At 37.3% G+C, this 19,290-nt stretch overlaps 1 protein-coding gene across 1 annotated transcript in view; it reads right to left on the bottom strand.

The window, feature by feature from the left end:
• The window catches only part of CATSPERE (catsper channel auxiliary subunit epsilon), a gene marked incomplete at its 3' end in the record, with an annotated part of 244,905 nt that overhangs the window by 4,332 nt on the left and 221,283 nt on the right, over positions 1-19,290 (bottom strand). The window contains exons 20-21 of the mRNA XM_082615756.1: positions 14,546-14,703; positions 2,762-2,815 (exon numbers count right to left, since the gene is read on the bottom strand). Of these exons, the coding sequence (XP_082471882.1) occupies positions 2,762-2,815; positions 14,546-14,703 (212 nt within the window). The remainder of the gene's footprint in view (positions 1-2,761; positions 2,816-14,545; positions 14,704-19,290) is intronic.

A 19,290-nucleotide genomic window follows, 5' to 3' on the forward strand; every position in this document is an offset into this window, starting at 1 on the left:
GAAATGAGGACTATGAGAGTAAACAAGCCTTTTAAGGAGTTTATCTTGCAGAAAGGTGGTAGCTGGAAGGGGATATAGTTGTTGCTGTTGTTGTTTTATTTGCTTAAAAAACTTGAGGGTGATTAAAAGCCCATTGGAAGGATCTAGTTGTGAGGGAAAGTTGAATATATAGAAGAGAGAAGGAATAATTGATTTGGAATTTTCCTTAGAAAGTGGGAAGGAATAGGGTTCAAGGCATAGGTAGAAGAATTATATTTAAAGAAGATATAGAATGATAGAAAGGGGAGAGAATGGGTATAGATGTTAGTTGGTTTATATGTTTGGAATCAGAAATAAAGGTCTGATGGCTTCTAATTTCCTGTCTGATGGCTTCTAATTTCTCTGTAAAGGTGAAAAAAAAGTTCATTTGATGATTGTTAAGGAAAGGAGGTCCAAGGAGCAAACTAATTAGATAAGGTCTGAAGCAGTTGTTATGGAGAGTGGAAATACTGGTTGACCAGAGAAAGAAAGTAGGATTTCCGGGTAGTGTTGGCGACGTCTTTGAAGTTGGTGATCAATTTGCCCTGTTGTGTAACTTTCTTTACGGGGCTGCTCAGATGTAATCACAAAGAAAGAAGGTAGTTGGGGGCTTGCCAGTGGGGGTGCCAAATTCCAGAAAGGTAAGGGAGTACTAGAAGATGTTATTGAAATAATAGACTTTGTTTGAAATGTAAGGAAATAGGAAGTAGAAAAGGAGAGATTGAAAGTAGAGGTGGAGGTCCCAATGAGGATGAAGAAGAACTGTAGCAGGTGTAGTTGAATTAGCAAGCTGGGAAGGTCCGAGAATGAGATGTCTGAACTGATGCTTAGGAAGCGGAGAAGTTATGATAGTATTGAGAAGTTATGAGAGTATTGACAGTGTCCAAGGCGTGACTGTGGGAGTGGATGGCCAGAGTGCAGTGCAGGAGGGGGACACCAAGGATTAGGAAAGGCCACGATGGTGGGGCTTGATGTGGAGATGAAAACAGGATGGCATTGAATGAAGGGGAGTTTGGAGAGGAAGCAGCAATGAGGACAGAAAAAGGATGGGGTATAGCAGATTGTATGAACCTCAAAGGGTAAGTGTTTAAAAAAATTGGGGGGGGTTGTTTTTGTTCTTTTAGAAGAACCAGAATAAATAATAATCTGGGAGTGGTAATGGTGCTCTGAGGCACAGACAGAGAGCTCAGAGGACAGGATTTAGGTGAGTGTGCTGGTTAAATGGTGGCAACTCCAAAGGACACAGTGGAAACCTTGAGGAAGTGGTTGAGCACTGGGCCAGAAAGCAAAGAAATAGTAAGATCTTTGCCTCCTACAAACTGATCTTCAGCCACTGTTTGCTCGTGAAAAGGGTTCTCTTACTAGGAAGATGTTCACCACGAGCTAACTCCTGCTCTGCCTATGGACCCTTCAGGGCTCAGGCGTAACAGAGACTGAACTGCAGTCACTAACCTAATGGATTATCCCCTATGCTGCACCATATTCTCTGGCTGCTAAATTCCAGCTATGGGGGGCTTCCCTGGTGGCGCAGTGGTTAAGAATCCACCTGCCAATGCAGGGGACACGAGTTCAAGCCCTGGTCCGGGAAGATCCCACATGCCGCAGAGCAACTAAGCCTGTGCACCACAACTACTGAGTCTGCGCTCTAGAGCCCACGAGCCACAACTACTGAGCCTGCGTGCCACAACTACTGAAGCCTGTGCACCTAGAGCCCGTGCTCCACAACAAGAGAAGCCACTGCAATGAGAAGCCTGTGCACCACATGAAGAGTAGCCCCCTGAATGCCGCAACTAGAGAAAAATCCACATGCAGCAATGAAGACTCAACGCAGCCAAAAATAAATAAATAAATAAATAAAATAAGTTGCATGTTTAAAAAGAAAAATCCAGCTACTGGGAGGTGAGCTGGAGCAAATATGTGAGATCCCCCTTTACTCCCTCCTCTCCTCCCTAACTCACCAACTCCCCCTTCTGTTAGTGGATACTTGGGTGGATGTATGTTCTTAATATTCATCTAAATCAAACATACAAATCTAATGAGAAAGAGAAGTTGCTGCAAAAAGGCTATGCATGTTTCTGAAAGTTTCCTAGAAACCAGGCATGGCTTATCTCATTTGCAGATTATTCACACCATTAACCTCCGATTAGCATAAAAAATTGAGGAGTCAGTAATATTTAAAGTAGGGCCATAAGTAACTTAAGTGTTTGTGGTCCACTCTTGTTTAACATTTTCCAAAACAAAAAACAACATAGAAACACAGCACAGAGAAGCAGAGTCATCTGCCATCCCAACATTTGTGTTAAGACTTTTTACTCTGCTCTCCAAGGAAACTAAAGCTGAGTCCAGGGAAATGCCTTTACTACCCATTTCCTGTATGTATTGGAATGATGGCCAGTGGTCAAGGGCTGACTCAGGGTCATTGGGGCACAGCCACTGTCTTCTTGTCCCCACTGCTGCAGTCTACCATCTGCCCTTAGGTGGAGTTGGAAGACACTTTTGATTGGGAAGACAATGGCTGTTGAGGGGGGTGAACAAAAGGCGACCCAACTGCAGCAACAATTTTCAGGAATTCCTAATTGCTGTATCCCTGGTTTAGTAGATACATACAATTTTTAGGATGTCACATATAGGACAGAAGCATTAGTGTCCCAGGAAGATAGGGGAGACATGTGTTTCCTTTTCAGCTGCCACTATATCCTTTACAACTTCCCTCATTAAAGCCTGATCAGGCACCAGTCGTTACCTGGGAATCACTCCAAAGGTCTCTACTGCAAATATAGTGGTGAGGTTACAGAAACTGCAAATTAGAAAAATAATATTAAAGATTAAATTAAATACAGTGTATGACAAGACTTCCTGCACATCTCTATGGTAACAGCCAAATCATGTATAATCTTAGTTAAGGTGTCATTTTCTTTTTTCTTTCAAGATAGTTAATAATTTTATTATTTCTAAAAGAAATTTTTATCAAACTGAGCATTACCTTCCATTTTACAGAGAAAAATCTCCACTATAGAGTAAGGAACGAGAATTATTAATGATGAATTATGTAATTTCATTTAAATCACATCTATATGACAAACTATCAGGTCGGTTATTTAGTCTATGAAGAATTTGACATATTTATAAATCAAAGGCCTTTATAATTAAGAAAATTACTATATTTAAATATATACCCCCTTCTTTGTTCTGTTGATAATTTCACTGCAAAATCATTGTTGGCAGACTGACATCAAAGAAGAGTTGCTAAGAATTTTGTTCCCTTAAGAGGACAACTTCACTAATTTCATTAGCCTTTTTTTTTTGAGTCTTTTTTTAAAATTGAAGTACAGTATAGCTGATTTACAAGGTTGTGTTAATTTCAGTGTAAAGTAAAGTGATTCAGTTATACATATATCTATTCTTTTTCAGGTTCTTTTCCCTTATAGGTTATTATAAAATATCTAGTATAGTTCCTTGTGCTAAACTATAGGTTGGTTGTTGGTTATCTATTTTGTATATAGTAGTGTGTATATGTTAATACCAACCTCCTAATTTATCCCTCCTGGCTCTTTCCCCTTTGGTAACCATAAATTTGTTTTCTATGTCTGTGAGTCTATTTCTATGTTGTAAATATGTTCATATTTATCTTTTCTTTTTTTCTTTTTTTTTGGATTCCACATATAAGTGGTATCAGTATATTTTTCTTTCTCTGTCTGGCTTACTTCACTTAGTATGATAATCTCTAGGTCCATCCATGTTGCTGCAAATGGATATAACATCTTTATCCATTCATCTGTCAATGGGCATTTAAGTTGCTTCCATGTCTTGGCTATTGTAAATAGTGCTGCAGTGAGATTAGGGCACATGTGTCTTTTCAAATTATGGTTTTCTCCAGATATGCCCCCAAGTGGAACTGCTTGGTCATATGGTAACTCTATTTTTAGTTTTTAAAGAAACCTCCATACTGTTCTCCATAGTGGCTGTACCAATTTACATTCCCACCAACAGTGCAAGAGGGCTCCCTTTTCTCCACATCCTCTCCAGCATTGTTATTTGTAGACTTTTTGATGATGGCCATTCTGACCAGTGTGAGGTGATACATCAGTGTAGTTTTGATTTGCATTTCTCTGATAATTAGTGATGTTGAACATTTTTTTCACATGCCTATTTGCCATCTGTATGTCTTCTTTGGAGAAATGTCTATTTAGATCTTCTGCTCATTTTTTGATTGGGTTATTTGTTTTTGATATTGAGCTATATGAGCTGTTTGTATATTTTGGAAATTAATGCCTTGTCGGTAGCATTGTTTGCAGGTATTTTCTCCCAGTCTGTAACTTGTCTTTTCATTTTGTCTGTGGTTTCTTTTGCTGTGCAAAAGCTTTTAAGTTTAATTAGGCCCCATTTGCTTATTTTTGGTTTTATTTCTATTATTCTAGGAGATGATCCAAAAACATATTGCTGTGATTTATGTCAGAGTGTTCTGCCTATGTTTTTATTTTTTTTTGAATTTTATTTATTTTCTTATACAGCAGATTCTTATTAGTTATCCATTTTATACACATCAGTGTATACATGTCAATCCCAATCTCCCAATTCATCCCACCACTACCCCTCCCCCCCATGGCTTTGCCCCCTTGGTGTCCATATGTTTGTTCTCTATATCTGTGTCTCAATTTCTGCCCTGAAAACCAGTTCATCTGTACCATTTTTCTAGGTTCCACATATATGTGTTAATATACGATATTTGTTTTTCTCTTTCTGACTTACTTCACTCTGTATGACAGTTTCTAGATGCATCCATGTCTCTACAAATGACCTAATTTTGTTCCTTTTTATGGCTGAGTAATATTCCATTGTATATATGTACCACAATTTCTTTATCTGTTCGTCTGTTGATGGGCATTTAGGTTGCTTCCATGACCTGGCTATTGGACATAGTGTGGCAATGAACATTGGGGTGCATGTGTCTTTTTGAATTATGGTTTTCTCTGGGTATATGCCCAGCAGTGGGATTGCTGGGTCATATGGTAATTCTATTTTCAGTTTTTTAAGGAACCTCCATAATGTTCTCCATAGTGGCTGTATCAATTTACATTCCCACCAACAGTGCAAGAGGGTTCCCTTTTCTCCACACCCTCTCCAGCATTTGTTGTTTGTAGATTTTCTGATGATACCCATTCTAACTGGTGTGAGGTGATACCTCATTATAGTTTTCATTTGCATTTCTCTAATAATTAGTGATGTTGAGCAGCTTTTCATGTGCCTCTTGGCCATCTGTATGTCTTCTTTGGAGAAATATCTATTTAGGTCTTCTGGCCATTTTTTTTAACATTTTTTGATTGGGTTGTTTGTTTTTTTAGTATTGAGCTGCATGAGCTGTTTATATATTTTGGAGATTAACCGTTTGTCCATTGATTCATTTGTAAACTTTTTCTCCCATTCTGAGGGTTGTCTTTTTGTCTTGTTTGTAGTTACCCTTGCTTTGCAAAAGTTTTTAAGTTTCATTAGGTCCCATTTGTTTATTTTTGTTTTTATTTCCATTACCCTAGGAGGCGGATCAAAAAAGATCTTGCAGTGATTTATGTCAGTGTGTTCTTCCTATGTTTTCCTCTAAGAGTTTTATAGTGTCTGGTCTTACATTTAGGTCTCTAATCTATTTTGAGTTTATTTTTGTGTATGGTGTTAGGGAGTGTTCTAATTTCATTCTTTTACATGTAGCTGTCCAGTTTTCCCAGCACCACTTACTGAAGAGACTGTCTTTTCTCCATTGTATATCCTTGCCTCCTTTGTCATAGATTAGTTGACCATAGGTGCATGGGTTTATCTCTGGGCTTTCTATCCTGTTCCAATGATCTATAGTTCTCTTTTTGTGCCAGTACTATAATTTCTTGATTACTGTAGCTTTGTAGTATAGTCTGAAGTCAGGGAGTCTGAGTCCTCCAGCTCGGTTTTCTTCCCTCAAGACTGCTTTGGCTATTCGGGGTTGTTTGTGTCTCCACACAAATTTTAAGACATTTTGTCCTAGTTCTGGAAAAAATGCCACTGGTAATTTGATAGGGATTGCATTGAATCTGTAGATTGCTTTGAGTAGTATAGTCATGTTCACAATATTGATTTTTCCAATCCAAGAACATGGCATATCTCTCCATCTGTTTGTATCATCTTTAATTGCTTTCATCAGTATCTTATAGTTTTCTGCATACAGGTCTTTTGTCTCCCTAGGTAGGTTTATTCCTAGGTATTTTATTTTTTCTGTTGCAATGGTAAATGGGAGTGTTTCCTGAATTTCTCTTTCAGATTTTTCATCATTAGTGTATAGGAATGCAAGAGATTTCTGTGCATTAATTTTGTATCCTGCTACTTTACCAAATTCATTGATTAGCTCTAGTAGTTTTCTGGTGGCATCTTTAGGATTCTCCATGTACAGTATCATGTCATCTGCAAATAGTGACAGTTTTATTTCTTCTTTTCCAATTTCTATTCCTTTTATTTCTTTTTCTTCTCTGATTGCCATGGCTAGGACTTCCCAAACAATATTGAATAATAGTGGTGAGAGTGGACATCCTTGCCTTGTTCCAGATCTTAGAGGAAATGCTTTCTGTTTTTCACCATTGAGAATGATGTTTGCTGTGGGTTTGTCATATATGGCCTTTATTATGTTGAGGTAGGTTCCCTCTATGCCCACTTTCTGGAGAGTTTTTATCATAAATGGGTGTTAAATTTTGTCGAAAGCTTTTTCTGCATCTATTGAGATGATCATATGGTTTTTCTTCTTCAATTTGTTAATAAGGTGTATCACATTGATTGATTTGCGAATATTGTAGAATCCTTGCATCCCTGGGATAAATCCCACCTGATCATGGTGTATGATCCTTTTAATGTGTTGTTGGATTCTGTTTCCTAGTATTTTGTTGAGGATTTTTGCATCTATATTCATCAGTGATATTGGTCTGTAATTTTCTTTTTTTGTAGTATCTTTGTCTGGTTTTGGTAACAGGGTGATGGTGGCCTCATAGAATGAGTTTAAGAGTGTTCCTTCCTCTGCAGTTTTTTGGAAGAGTTTGAGAAGGATGGGTGTTAGCTCTTTTCTAAATGATAAAATTCACCTGTGAAGCCATCTGGTCCTGGACTTTTGCTTGTTGGAAGATTTTTTTTTTCTTTTTGCAGTACGCGGGCCTCTCACTGTTGAGACCTCTCCCATTGTGGAGCACAGGCTCCGGACACGCAGGCTCAGCAGCCATGGCTCACGGGCCTAGCCGCTCCATGGCATGAGGGATCTTCCTGGACTGGGGCACAAACCCATGTCCCCTGCATTGGCAGGCGGACTCTCAACCACTGCACCACAAGGGAAGCTCTGTTGGAAGATTTTTAATCACAGTTTCAATTTCTTTACTTGTGATTGGTCTGTTCATATTTTCTATTTCTTCCTGGTTCAGTCTTGGAAGGTTTTACCTTTCTAAGAATTTGTCCATTTCTTCCAGGTTGTCAATTTCATTGGCATAGTGTTGCTTGCAGTAGTCTCTTATGATGCTTTGTATTTCTTCTGTGTCTGTTGTAACTTCTCCTTTTTCATGTCTAATTTTATTGATTTGAGTCCTCTCCTTCTTTTCCTTGATGAGTCTGGCTAATGGTTTATCAATTTTGTTTATCTTCTCAAAGAACCAGCTTTTAGTTTTATTGATCTTTCCTATTGTTTTCTTTGTGTCTATTTCATTTATTTTTGCTCTGATCTTTATGATTTCTTTCCTTCTGCTGACTTTGCATTTATTTGTTCTTCTTTCTCTAGTTCCTTTAGGTGTAAAGGAACATGCATCCCCTAGTTTTTGGATCATCGTGTGTTCATTGTCATTTGTCTCTAGGTAGTTTTTGATTTCCTCTTTGATTTTTCCAGTGATCTCTTGGTTATTTAGTAACCTATTGTTTAGCCTCCATGTTTTTGTGTTTTTTACATTTTTTTCCCTGTAATTGATTTCTAATCTCATGGTGCTGTCGTCAAAAATGATGCTTGATATGATTTCAATTTTCTTAAATTTACTGAGGCTTGATTTGTGTGCCAAGATATGATCTATCCTGGAGAATGTTCCGTGTGCACTTGAGAAGACAGTGCATTCTGTTGTTTTGGGATGGAATGTCCTATAAATATCAGTTAAGTCCATCCTGTTTAATGTTTCGTTTAAAGCTTGTGTTTCCTTATTTATTTTCATTTTGGATGATCTGTCCATTGGTGAAAGTGGGGTGCTAAAGTCCCATACTATGATTGTGTTACAGTCGATTTCCACTTTTATGGTTGTTAGCATTTGCCTTATGTATTGAGGTGCTCCTATGTTGGGTGCATAAGTAATTACAATTGTTATATCTTCTTTTTGGATTGATCCCTTGATCACCATGTAGTGTCCTTCTTTGTCTCCTCTAATAGTCTTTATCTTAAAGTCTACTTTGTCTGATATGAGAATTGTTACTCCAGCTTTCTTTTGATTTCCATTTGCATGGAATATCTTTTTCCATCTCCTCACTTTCAGTCTGTATGTGTCCCTAGGTCTGAAGTGGGTCTCTTGTAGACAGCATATGTATGGGTCTTGTTTTTGTATCCATTCAGCAAACCTGTGTCTTTGGTTGGAGCATTTAATCCATTCACGTTTAAGGTAATTATTGATATGTATGTTCTTATGACCATTTTTAAATTGTTTTGCGTTTGTTTTTGTAGGCCCTATCTTCTCTTGTGTTTCTCACTTAGAGAAATTCCTTTAGCATTTTTTGTAGAGCTGGTTTTGCTTGTCTGTAAAGCTTTTGATTTCTCCATCAAATCTGAATGAGAACCTTGCTGGGTAGAGTAATCTTGGTTGTAGGTTCTTCCCTTTCATCACTTTAAATATGTCATGCCACCCCCTTCTGGCTTGTAGAGTTTCTGCCAAGAAATCCGCTAACCTTATGGGAGTTCCCTTGTATGTTATTTGTCATTTTTCCCTTGCTGCTTTCAATAATTTTTCTTTGTCTTTAATTTTTGCCAGTTTGATTACTATGTGCCTTGGCGTGTTTCTCCTGGGTTTATCCTGTATTGGACTCTCTGCGCTTCCTGGACGTGGGTGGCTATTTCCTTTCCCATGTTAGGGAAATTTTTGACTATAATCTCTTCAAATATTTTCTCAGCTCCTTTCTCTCTCTCTTCTCCTTCTGTGACCCCTATAATGCGAATGTTTTTGCGTTTAATGTTTTTCCAGAGGTCTCTTAGGCTGTCTTCATTTCTTTTCATTCTTTTTTCTTTATTCTGTTCTGCAGCAGTGAATTCCACCATTCTGTCTTCCAGGTCACTTATCCGTTCTTCTGCCTCAGTTATTCTGCTATTGATTCCTTCTAGTGTAGTTTTCATTTCAATTATTGTATTGTTCATCTCTGTTTGTTCTTTAATTCTTCTAGGTCTTTGTTAAACATTTCTTGCATCTTCTTGATCTTTACCTCCATTCTTTTTCCGAGGTCCTGGATCATCATCACTATCATTATTCTGAATTCTTTTTCTGGAAGGTTGCTTATCTCCATTTCACTTAGTTGTTTTTCTGGGGTTTTATCATGTTCCTTCATCTGGTACATAGCCCTCTGCCTTTTCATCTTGTCTATCTTTCTGTGAATGTGGTTTTTGTTCCATGGGCTGCCGGATTCTAGTTCTTCTTGCTTCTGCTGTCTGCACTCTGGTGGATGAGGCTATCTAAGAGGTTTGTGCAAGTTTCCTGATGGAAGGGACTAGTGGTGGGTAGAGCTGCATGTTGCTCTGGTGGGCAGAGCTCAGTAAAACTTTAGTCTGCTTGTCTGCTGATGGGTCAGGTTGGGTTCCCACGTCGTTGGTTGTTTGGCATGAGGCAACCCAACAGTGGAGCTTATCCGGGCTCTTTGGTGGGGCTAATGGTGGATCTGGGAGGGCTTACTCCAAGGAGTACTTCCCAGAACTTCTGCTTCCAGTGTCCTTGTCCTCATGGTTAGACACAGCCACCCTCCACCTCTTCAGGAGACCATCCAGCAGGTGGTCTGGCTCAGTCTCCTATGGGTCACTGCTCCTTCCCCTGGGTCCTGATGTGCACACTACTCTCTGTGTGCCCTCCAAGAGTGGAGTCTCTGTTTCTCCCAGTCCTGTCAAAGTCCTGCAATCAAATCCCGCTAGCCTTCAAAGTCTGGTTCTCTAGGAATTCCTCCTCCTGTTGCCAGACCCCCCAGGTTGGGAAGCCTGATGTGAGCCTCAGAACCTTCGCTCCAGTGGGTGGACTTCTGTGGAATAAATGTTCTCCAGTTTGTGTGTCACCCACCCAGCAGTTATGGGATTTGATTTTATTGTGATTGTGCCCCTCCTACCATCTCACTGTGGCTTCTCCTTTGTCTTTGGATGTGGGATATCTTTTCTGGTGAGTTCCAGTGTCTTCTTATTGATGATTGTTCAGCAGTTAGTTGTGATTCTGGTGCTCTTGCAAGAGGGAGTGAGAGCACGTCCTTCTACTCTGCTGTCTTGAACCAATCTCCCTTCTTATGTTTTCTTCTAGGAGTTTTACAGTATCCAGTCTTACATTTAGGTCTTTAATCCATTTTGGGTTTATTTTTGTGTATGGTGTTAGAGAATGTTCTAATTTCATTATTTTACATGTAACTATCCAGTTTTCCCAGCACCACTTATTGAAGAGACTGTCTTTTTTCCATTGTATATTCTTGCCTCCTTTGTCATAGATTAGTTGACCATAGGTGTGTGGGTTTACCTCTGGGCTTTCTATCCTTTTCCACTGATCTATATTTCTCTTTTTGTGCCAGTACCATACTGTCTTGATTACTGTAGCTTTGTAGTATGGTCTGAAGTCAGGGAGCCTGATTCTGCCAGCTCCATTTTTCTTTCTCAATATTGCTTTGGCTAATCTGGATCTTTTTTGTTTCCATACAAATTGTAAAATTTTTTGTTCTAATTCTGTGAAAAATACCATTGATAATTTGATAGGGATTGAATTGAATCTGTAGATTGTCTTGCGTAGTATAGTCATTTTGACAATATTGACTCTTCCAATCCAAGAACACACTATATTTATCTGTTTGTATCATCTTTGATTTCTTTCATCAGTATCTTATAGTTTTGAGAGTACAGGTGTTTTGCCTCCTTAGGTAGGTTTATCCCTAGGTATTTTACCTCTCATAATTTAGCATATTGCTTGGAATGAGACAGGATGAGGATGTAACTAAATAAACATTAATAATATGATTTTACCTATCTTCATGTGGGAGAAGAGACAGGAAAAGAACTTAGTTTTATTGAGTCCTTGCTATGTGCCCAGCAATGTTAGGGATTTTTACCCAGGTTCTTCATTTAATCCTCAGGATACTATAAGATAGCTATTACTGACTCATTTCACAGATAAATAAGCTCAAAGAGACTAAACAATTTGCTTAAGACTAGATGTTACTAGTGGCAAAATTAGGACTCAAACCAAAATAGACTCTCTAGCATAATGTTCTCAAGGTCCATCACCGTTGTCTCAAGTGGTAAGATTTCCTTCTTTTTATGGCCAGATAATATTCCATACCACATTTTCTTTGTCCATTCATCCATCCTTGGACACTTATGTTATTTCCATATACTGGCAATTGTAAGTAATGCTGCAATGAACATGCGGGTATACATATCTTTTTAAGTTAGTGTTTTTGTTTTCTTTAGATAAATACATAGGTGTGGAATAGTTGGATCATATAGTAGTTCTATATTTAATATTTTGGGGAACCTCCATATTGTTTTCCATAGTAGCTGCATAAATTTACATTCCCACCAACAGTGCACAAGTGTTCCCTTTTCTTCACATCCTCATCAACACTTATCTCTTGTCTTTTTGATAATAGCCATTCTAATAGGTGGTTTTGAGTTGTATTTCTCTGATGATTACTGATGTTGGGCACCCTTTTATGTACCCATTTCATGTATGTCTTCTTTGGAAAAATGTCTAATCAGGTCCTTGGCCCATTTTTAAATTGTTTTGTGGGTTTTTTTTTTGTTTTTTGTTTTTGCTATTGAGTAGTATGAGTTCTTTATATATTTAGATATTAACCCCTTATCAGATATATGATTTGTAAATATTTTCTCCCATTCTGTAGGTTGCCTTTTCATTTTGTTGATGGTTTCCTTTGCTGTGCAGAAGCTTTTTAGCTTGATGTAGTCCCACATGTTTATTTTTGCTTTTGTTGCCTTTGCTTTTGGTGTCAAATAAAAACAAATTGCTGCAAAGACTGACATCAGGGAGCTTACTACCTATGTTTTCTTCTAGGAATTTTATGGTTTCAGGGCTTATGTTCAAGTTTTTAATCCATTTGGAGTTAATTTTTTTATGGTGTTAGATAGTGGTTCAGTATCAATCTTTCACAGGTGGCTGTCCAATTTTCCCAACACCATTTATTGAAGAGACTGTCCTTTCCCCACTATATATTCTTGGCTCTTTTGTCATAAATTAAGTGACTGTATATGTGTGAGTTTCTTTCCAGGGATTTCTATTTTGTTCCATTGATCTATGTGTCTTTTTTTATGTCAGTACCATACTGTTTTGATTATTGCAGCTTTGCAATACAGTTTGGAATCAGGGAGTGTGACGCTTCCAACTTTGGTCTTCTTTCTTAAGACTGCTTTGGCTTTTTGGGGTCTTTTGCAGTTCCATACACATTTCAGGATAGTTTCTTCTATTTCTGTGAAAAATGTCATTGGAATTTTGATAGGGATTGCTTTGAATCTGCAGATTGCTTGGGTAATATGGAACTTTTTTTTCTCCTCATTTTTTTCTTTTATTTGAGGAGTTTTATGCTCAGCTTCTTTTCTCATCACCCTCAATTCTTTCACTGTGGGTATCTCCTAAAAGCTCTTTTCTTCTCGTAAGTCAGTTAACTTATGTGTGCTCATGGAGTCGTTATAGAAGATGCCCACATTTGTGTTTTCAAAACTCTTTATCATCAGCTATTCCCTCCAACTCAAGGCCCAAATTAAAAATTTTAACTGTTTATAGGACATCTTCACTCAGACATGTCATTGTCCTCTCAAATGTAAAGTCAGAACTCTTAGAAAAAGAAAGACCTCAAAGAAAAACTACCTCAGTATCTACTGTGGTCAAAGAAAATACCATAATTTTTAATCACCTAGTCTAGAAAACTTGAGACCATATCAGTTCCTTCTTTTCCTTCATTTGCCACACTAGATCAATATAATATCTCTTTTCCTGATAAATATTTATTACACTTTTTCCTTTCTTTCCACTCCTCCTGTCAACAGGGCTTCCTTTGACCCTTGTCTTGTTAATTCCACTCCTCTCATATATCTGCAATTTATTTTCCTTTTATAAGATCCTTTATTCTCAGGCTAATTTTCCTAAAACTATACTCTCATCACAACACTCCCCTAGTAAAGATACTAAAGAAGCTCTCTAGGACATGGTTTGAAATTGAATTCAACATTATGAATTGCCTCGAATTAGTCTGCACCCTTTGTTTTTTACCTCCCTCACTCAAGGTATTTTCCACTTTCTTTCATAACTCCACAAGCCATAGACAATATGTTAATATTCAGCTCCATTCCATTATTAGTGTGATTTCTTTCATCTGAAGGGTCTATCTTAGTTCTCTGGCAATATAAATTCTTAATGCTCCTTGTCCTCCAGGAAGTTTTCTCCTGATGCTCAAGATAGCATTGATTTTTTTCCCATCTCTGAATTATTATTATGCTTATCAATAATACAAATAATTATATTTGAAAAATATATCATGTGTTTGCTCTGATTTAACCTCCCTTGGTTTTATGTGTAACCTCCACTCCTCCATCCCCAACCAGTTTAATTACAAGCATCTTAAAGGCTGAGATTATCCTTATGCTCTATTTGCATCTATCATAGCAGTGAAACATAGTAAAGCACTCAGAATGTATTTGTGAATCGATTAATTTAATTAATGTTTAACATGAAATCTTATCTCCCACTCCCATAGAATGTTTAACAGGATTGTTCCAAAATGAAAAAACAAATATGACAGGCATACCTCGGAGATGTGGGTTCAGTTTCAAACCACCACAATAAAATGAATACTGCAATAAAGTGAGTCACACAAACTTTTTGCTTTCCCAGTGGGTATAAAAGTTATTTTTACACTATACTGTAGTCTATTAAGTGTGCAATAGCATTATGTCTAAAAAAAGACTGTGCATACTTTAATTAAAAATACTTTATTTCTCAAAAAATGCTAACCATCATCAGAGCCTTCAACAAATCATAATCTTTTTGCTGGTGGAGGGTTTGAAATATTGCAAGAATTACTAAAATGTGACACAGAGACATGAAGTGAGCAAATGTTGTTAGAAAAACGGCTCTGATTAACCTGCTTGACCAAGGGTTGCTACAAACCTTCAATTTGTAAATTGAAGCACAATAAAGTGAGGCATAATAAAATGAGGTATGCCTTTAATTGGATAGCTGGGTGGTATCAAATTAAATCAAGAAAATAAAAATTTAATTTTTAGGAACTAATGCTAAAACTATTATAATGGAATATTTATATTCACCTATAGTTTGGATCCAGGATCTTCACACGAAACACATACATTCCGGAATGGTCCAAGGGCCAAACTAAATGGTTATGGTTAGACTTGTTGATAATCTCATATGGTTGATTTAAGTCTCCTGGTTTTCCAATAGCATAAGAAAAACAGTGCTTATAGTTCTGAGTAGAAAACAAAGACAAAAACCTTAAGGTCATTAGCTGACTTTAATGTACAAAATTATATACTCATATTTATTTTGGAAAATTATTTAGAGATATAATAGTTATTCCTATCTCTTCTATCATTTTAGTGTAGTATAGTATTTTTAGAGGCTATCTTGGGTTAAAGTTTGTTAAAAAGTGAAGCTTAGTGAAAGAAAATGCTGTGTTTATTTATTTGCAAACAATAATACATTAGGGTGTTGAGAATCTGTAAGCATTTAATTTCCCTAAATTGAAAACCACAAAATACTTCAAGGATGCTTAATTTGGGACAGACACTATTTTGATCATAAGGTATGGATACAGTAGTCAAATCTTCCCCTAAGACTTTTATTTATCCCCATTACCACTACTGTCTCTCTGTGGGTCTTATTTATTTATCTCCTGTTCCCTTCTTAAAAAGCATAAACACTATATATTTTTAAAGTCACTTTATTAAAGCTAAGGTAATAAAATAAAATCCTAAAATAATACATGGTATTTCTTCTGGATTCTTGTAGGTCCTGTATGCTTTCACACCCTGCTTAAAGTCTTGCTTGTCTCTCTGTCATGTATTCTCAGTGAGGCTGAATTCTTTCTATAGCTTTTGAGTGAGTAACTCCCATTTATTCAAGTGGTATTTATTTCTTGTTCTTTCCTTCATATTCTCCCTACATTTTGACATTTTTCAATGTGCAGATATTGTATTCTTTCTTAACTCTACTTGGTTTTGGAGATAATCAGGACAGTTCATATAGTTCCCTTATTTGGTTATGTGATCTGGTATACATAGAAGTCCCTTCTATAGCTCTCTCATTTTACCTTTTTTTATATATACTCCAGTATTTACCCTCCTGTTTGAGAAGTTTTTTTTGAAGGTGAATATTGCCTTCACACTGAAAATTCCTCTACTTTCCTTCTTAACAGGTCATTTTCTTTTACATAGGAGAATCATTCCATAATTATATTTTAATTATAAGTCCCATCCCTAAAACTCTTAACGATTTTTTACAATTTCATGAAGTGTTACTGTATGACTTGATAAACTGCAAAATAATTCTTCTATCTCTCTCCTTTATCACATTTACTATTATTTCTTCCTTTTGTCTGCCTTTCTACTACTGCACTCTCTGGCACATTTATAAAGCAATATGTTAGGTGTAGATTAATGAAAAACAAGTAAGAGACTCATCATTATTATTTTTTTCTTTTGAACATCAAAAAATTCATTTCTGCCTTTATTTGTATGTAAGTACTTGTTTATTTATCTTTGAGATATAACTGACCTATAACATTATATTGATTTCAGGTGTACCACGTAATAATTTCAATATTTGTATATAGTGCGAAATGATAACCACAATATGTCTAGTTAACATCTATCACCATACATAGTTACAATTGTTTTCTTATGATGGGAACTTCTAAGATCTGCTCTCTTAGCAACTTTCAAATATACAATACAGTAATATTAACTACAATCACCATGCTGTACATTGCATGCCGATGACATTTATTTTATAACTGTAAGTTTGTACCTTTTGACCACCTTCACCCATTTCACCCCCTACCTGTGGCAACCAATCATTTTTTGATGTACCTTAACCTGAAAACATGATATGTCTTCTTCTTCTTATTTTTTTGTTGGTGGAGTTTCTTGTAGGCCACCACGGGCCTGGGAACTTCTTGTTCTACCAAGTGAGTTAATACATGAAACCATGAACTTAATTGAAAGAATATGTGGCACATACTAAATAGACGCAGGAACTGGACACATATCCACACAGCAATGTATTGCTGATAAGGACACATTCATCTTCTATCAATCATTACATGTATATTTTGTGTATAGACACCTGGGAATATTTATATTGTTTCCAACTTTCTACCTAGTTATTTCCTAATGTGAAAGATGATTCCCACTGATTTTTGCTCCTATTTTTGTGTCATGCCTGATATTTCCTATTGTAGCAACAGACTTTTTTTTTCCAATTATTGTATTTTTCCCTTTTCTTTTTAAGTTGAAAGCCCACTTGATCAAGCTATATAGCCTCTAAGAAAACACATCAGCCCTGGCCTCATGAATTACAATTCTTTTTTTTTTTAACACCTTTATTGGCGTATAATTGGTTTACAATGGTGTGTTAGTTTCTGCTTTATAACAAAGTGAATCAGCTACACATATACATATATCCCCATACCTCCTCCCTCTTGTGTCTCCCTCCCACCCTCCCTATCCTATCCCTCTAGATGGTCACAAAGCACCGAGCTGATCTCCCTGTGTTATGTGGCTGCTTCCCACTAGCTATCTATTTTACGTTTGGTAGTATATATATGTCCATGCCACTCTCTCACTTAGTCCCATCTTACCCTTCCCCCTCCCCATGTCCTCAAGTCCATTCTTTATGTCTGCATCTTTATTCCTGTCCTGCCCCTAGGTTTTTCAGAACCTTTTTTTTTTTTTTTTAGATTCCATATATATGTGTTAGCATGCAGTGTTTGTTTTTCTATTTACAATAGCCAGGACATGGAAGCAACCTAAATGTCCATTGACAGATGAATGGATAAAGAAGATGTGGCACATATATACAATGGAATACTACTCAGCTATAAAAAGAAACGAAATTGAGTTATTTGTAGTGAGGTGGATGGACCTAGAGTCTGTCATACAGAGTGAAGTAAGTCAGAAAGAGAAATACAATTCATCTTTAGCCAAGGACTTCTCGGATTACTATGTCAGTCATGTCCAGAAACTCAACTCACAACCTGAGTTATAAGTATGTAGCCAGCCATTCATACCCACATTCTCCCTCTCCTTCTCAAACTCCAACATTAACTTGGAAGAACCTGTGAAAATGCCACTTTGGTTTATGAGTCCTTCAGATTTTCTCTTGAGAATTTACAGTCTCTAGAGCTACTTCGCAGATTTTTATGCAAGTGTCATTCATCCTTGTAGAATCAGGACTATATAGCAATCAGTGAAGCTCCAAGAATTGGAAGGCTATTTCATTTCAGGTATGTTTCAGGAAGAGAGCACCTCTGATTGCCATATTGAATAAATATACAGTGACACTCTTCAGTAAGCATAGCCTTATTCGCTAGGACATAAATAGTCTTTGCAGGTACTTGCCTTCTACTATATTCAGACTCCAGACTGAATCCACCCTTTTAGTTGTGAGGTTTTTGTCTCTCATATGGTAGAACTGAACACTTAGGGCCTGGTGTGGGCACTCCAGAATCTTTATAGAATGTAAGCCACTACTTCAATATTTCTTAAATGTGGTCCCCAGATCAGCAGTATCAGCATCACCTGGGAACTTGTTAGAAATGCAAATACGGGGTCTTAGTCCTAGATCTGATGAATCAGAAACTTTGGAGGTAGGACCCAGAGATCTGTTTTAGCAAGTCCTCTAGGTGATTCTGATGTCACCTCGAGGTGATTCTAAAATTTGATAACTACTGCACTATATCATACCGATTGAGGCAATCTCCATGACTGTTAATTATCAGGTAGCTCATTCCTTCCTAGGACTATGTTATTTTGTCATATCTTATAACATTTGGGTGTCCTTTGTGAGATTCTGAGTAAGAGGGTCACTTACATTTACCCTCAACCCCAGATTCTTGGATGTCCTTCAACAAGAAGTTAGAAGGGTAAGTTTTGTTTTTAACGGATTCCATTGCTAGTTTACTTCCTTATGATTTTTTTAAATAGCAGAATAATACTTTTTGTAATAGGTGGGTGACCTATAATTAATGAATTAGTTCCACAAATGTTTATTGAGCACCCGTAATGGGTTAGATGCTGGGGATACACCAGTGAACAAAACAAACAAAATTCCATCCCCTTATGGAGCCTACATTTTAGTTGGGGAGCCAGATAATAAATAGGATAAATAAATAGACTATATAATGTGTCAGAGAGTTATAAATGCTAATGACATTAAAGAAAATAGGGAAGGGAGATAGCAACTGTCACGGGGTGATGTTTAACTTTTTCGGTAGAGTGGCCGGGGAAGTCTTCATTGACGAGTTGATTGTCAAATAAAGACCTGAAGAAAGGCATTAGCTAGTCACGATGGGGGTGCGGTGGGGATGGGGTGCAGCTAGTCCTGCTGGCTTTGTCATAACTCTAAGTGACATGGGAGCCATTGCATAGTTTTGAGCGGAAGAGTGGCACATTCTGATTTATGTCTTAGTAGGATCAGTCTTGGTGCTGTGTTGTGGATAGATTCATGGTGGGCAAGCCTGAAGCAGGGAAACCATTTAGGATGCTATGGTTATAACCCAGATGGTTGGTGATGGTGGCTTGAAACAGTGTGGTGGCAGTTGGGATGGCACAGGGTGACCAAATTCAGAATATACTTCGAAGAAACAGCCAACAAGATTTGCTGAAAGACCAAATGTGGAGCATAAGATGACGTTTAGCTTTTATCCTGAGCAAACTGGGAGGATGGAATATTTATTTACTGAGGTGGGAAAGAATGTTGGGAGAGTATGTTTGGAGGGTGGGTATCAGAAACTGTTTCAGACATGTTAAGTTTGAAGCATCATCAGTTTTCTTAT

The sequence above is a fragment of the Mesoplodon mirus genome (assembly GCF_964341445.2).
Source record: "Mesoplodon mirus genome assembly, chromosome: 3".
NCBI classification, from domain to species: domain Eukaryota; kingdom Metazoa; phylum Chordata; class Mammalia; order Artiodactyla; family Ziphiidae; genus Mesoplodon; species Mesoplodon mirus.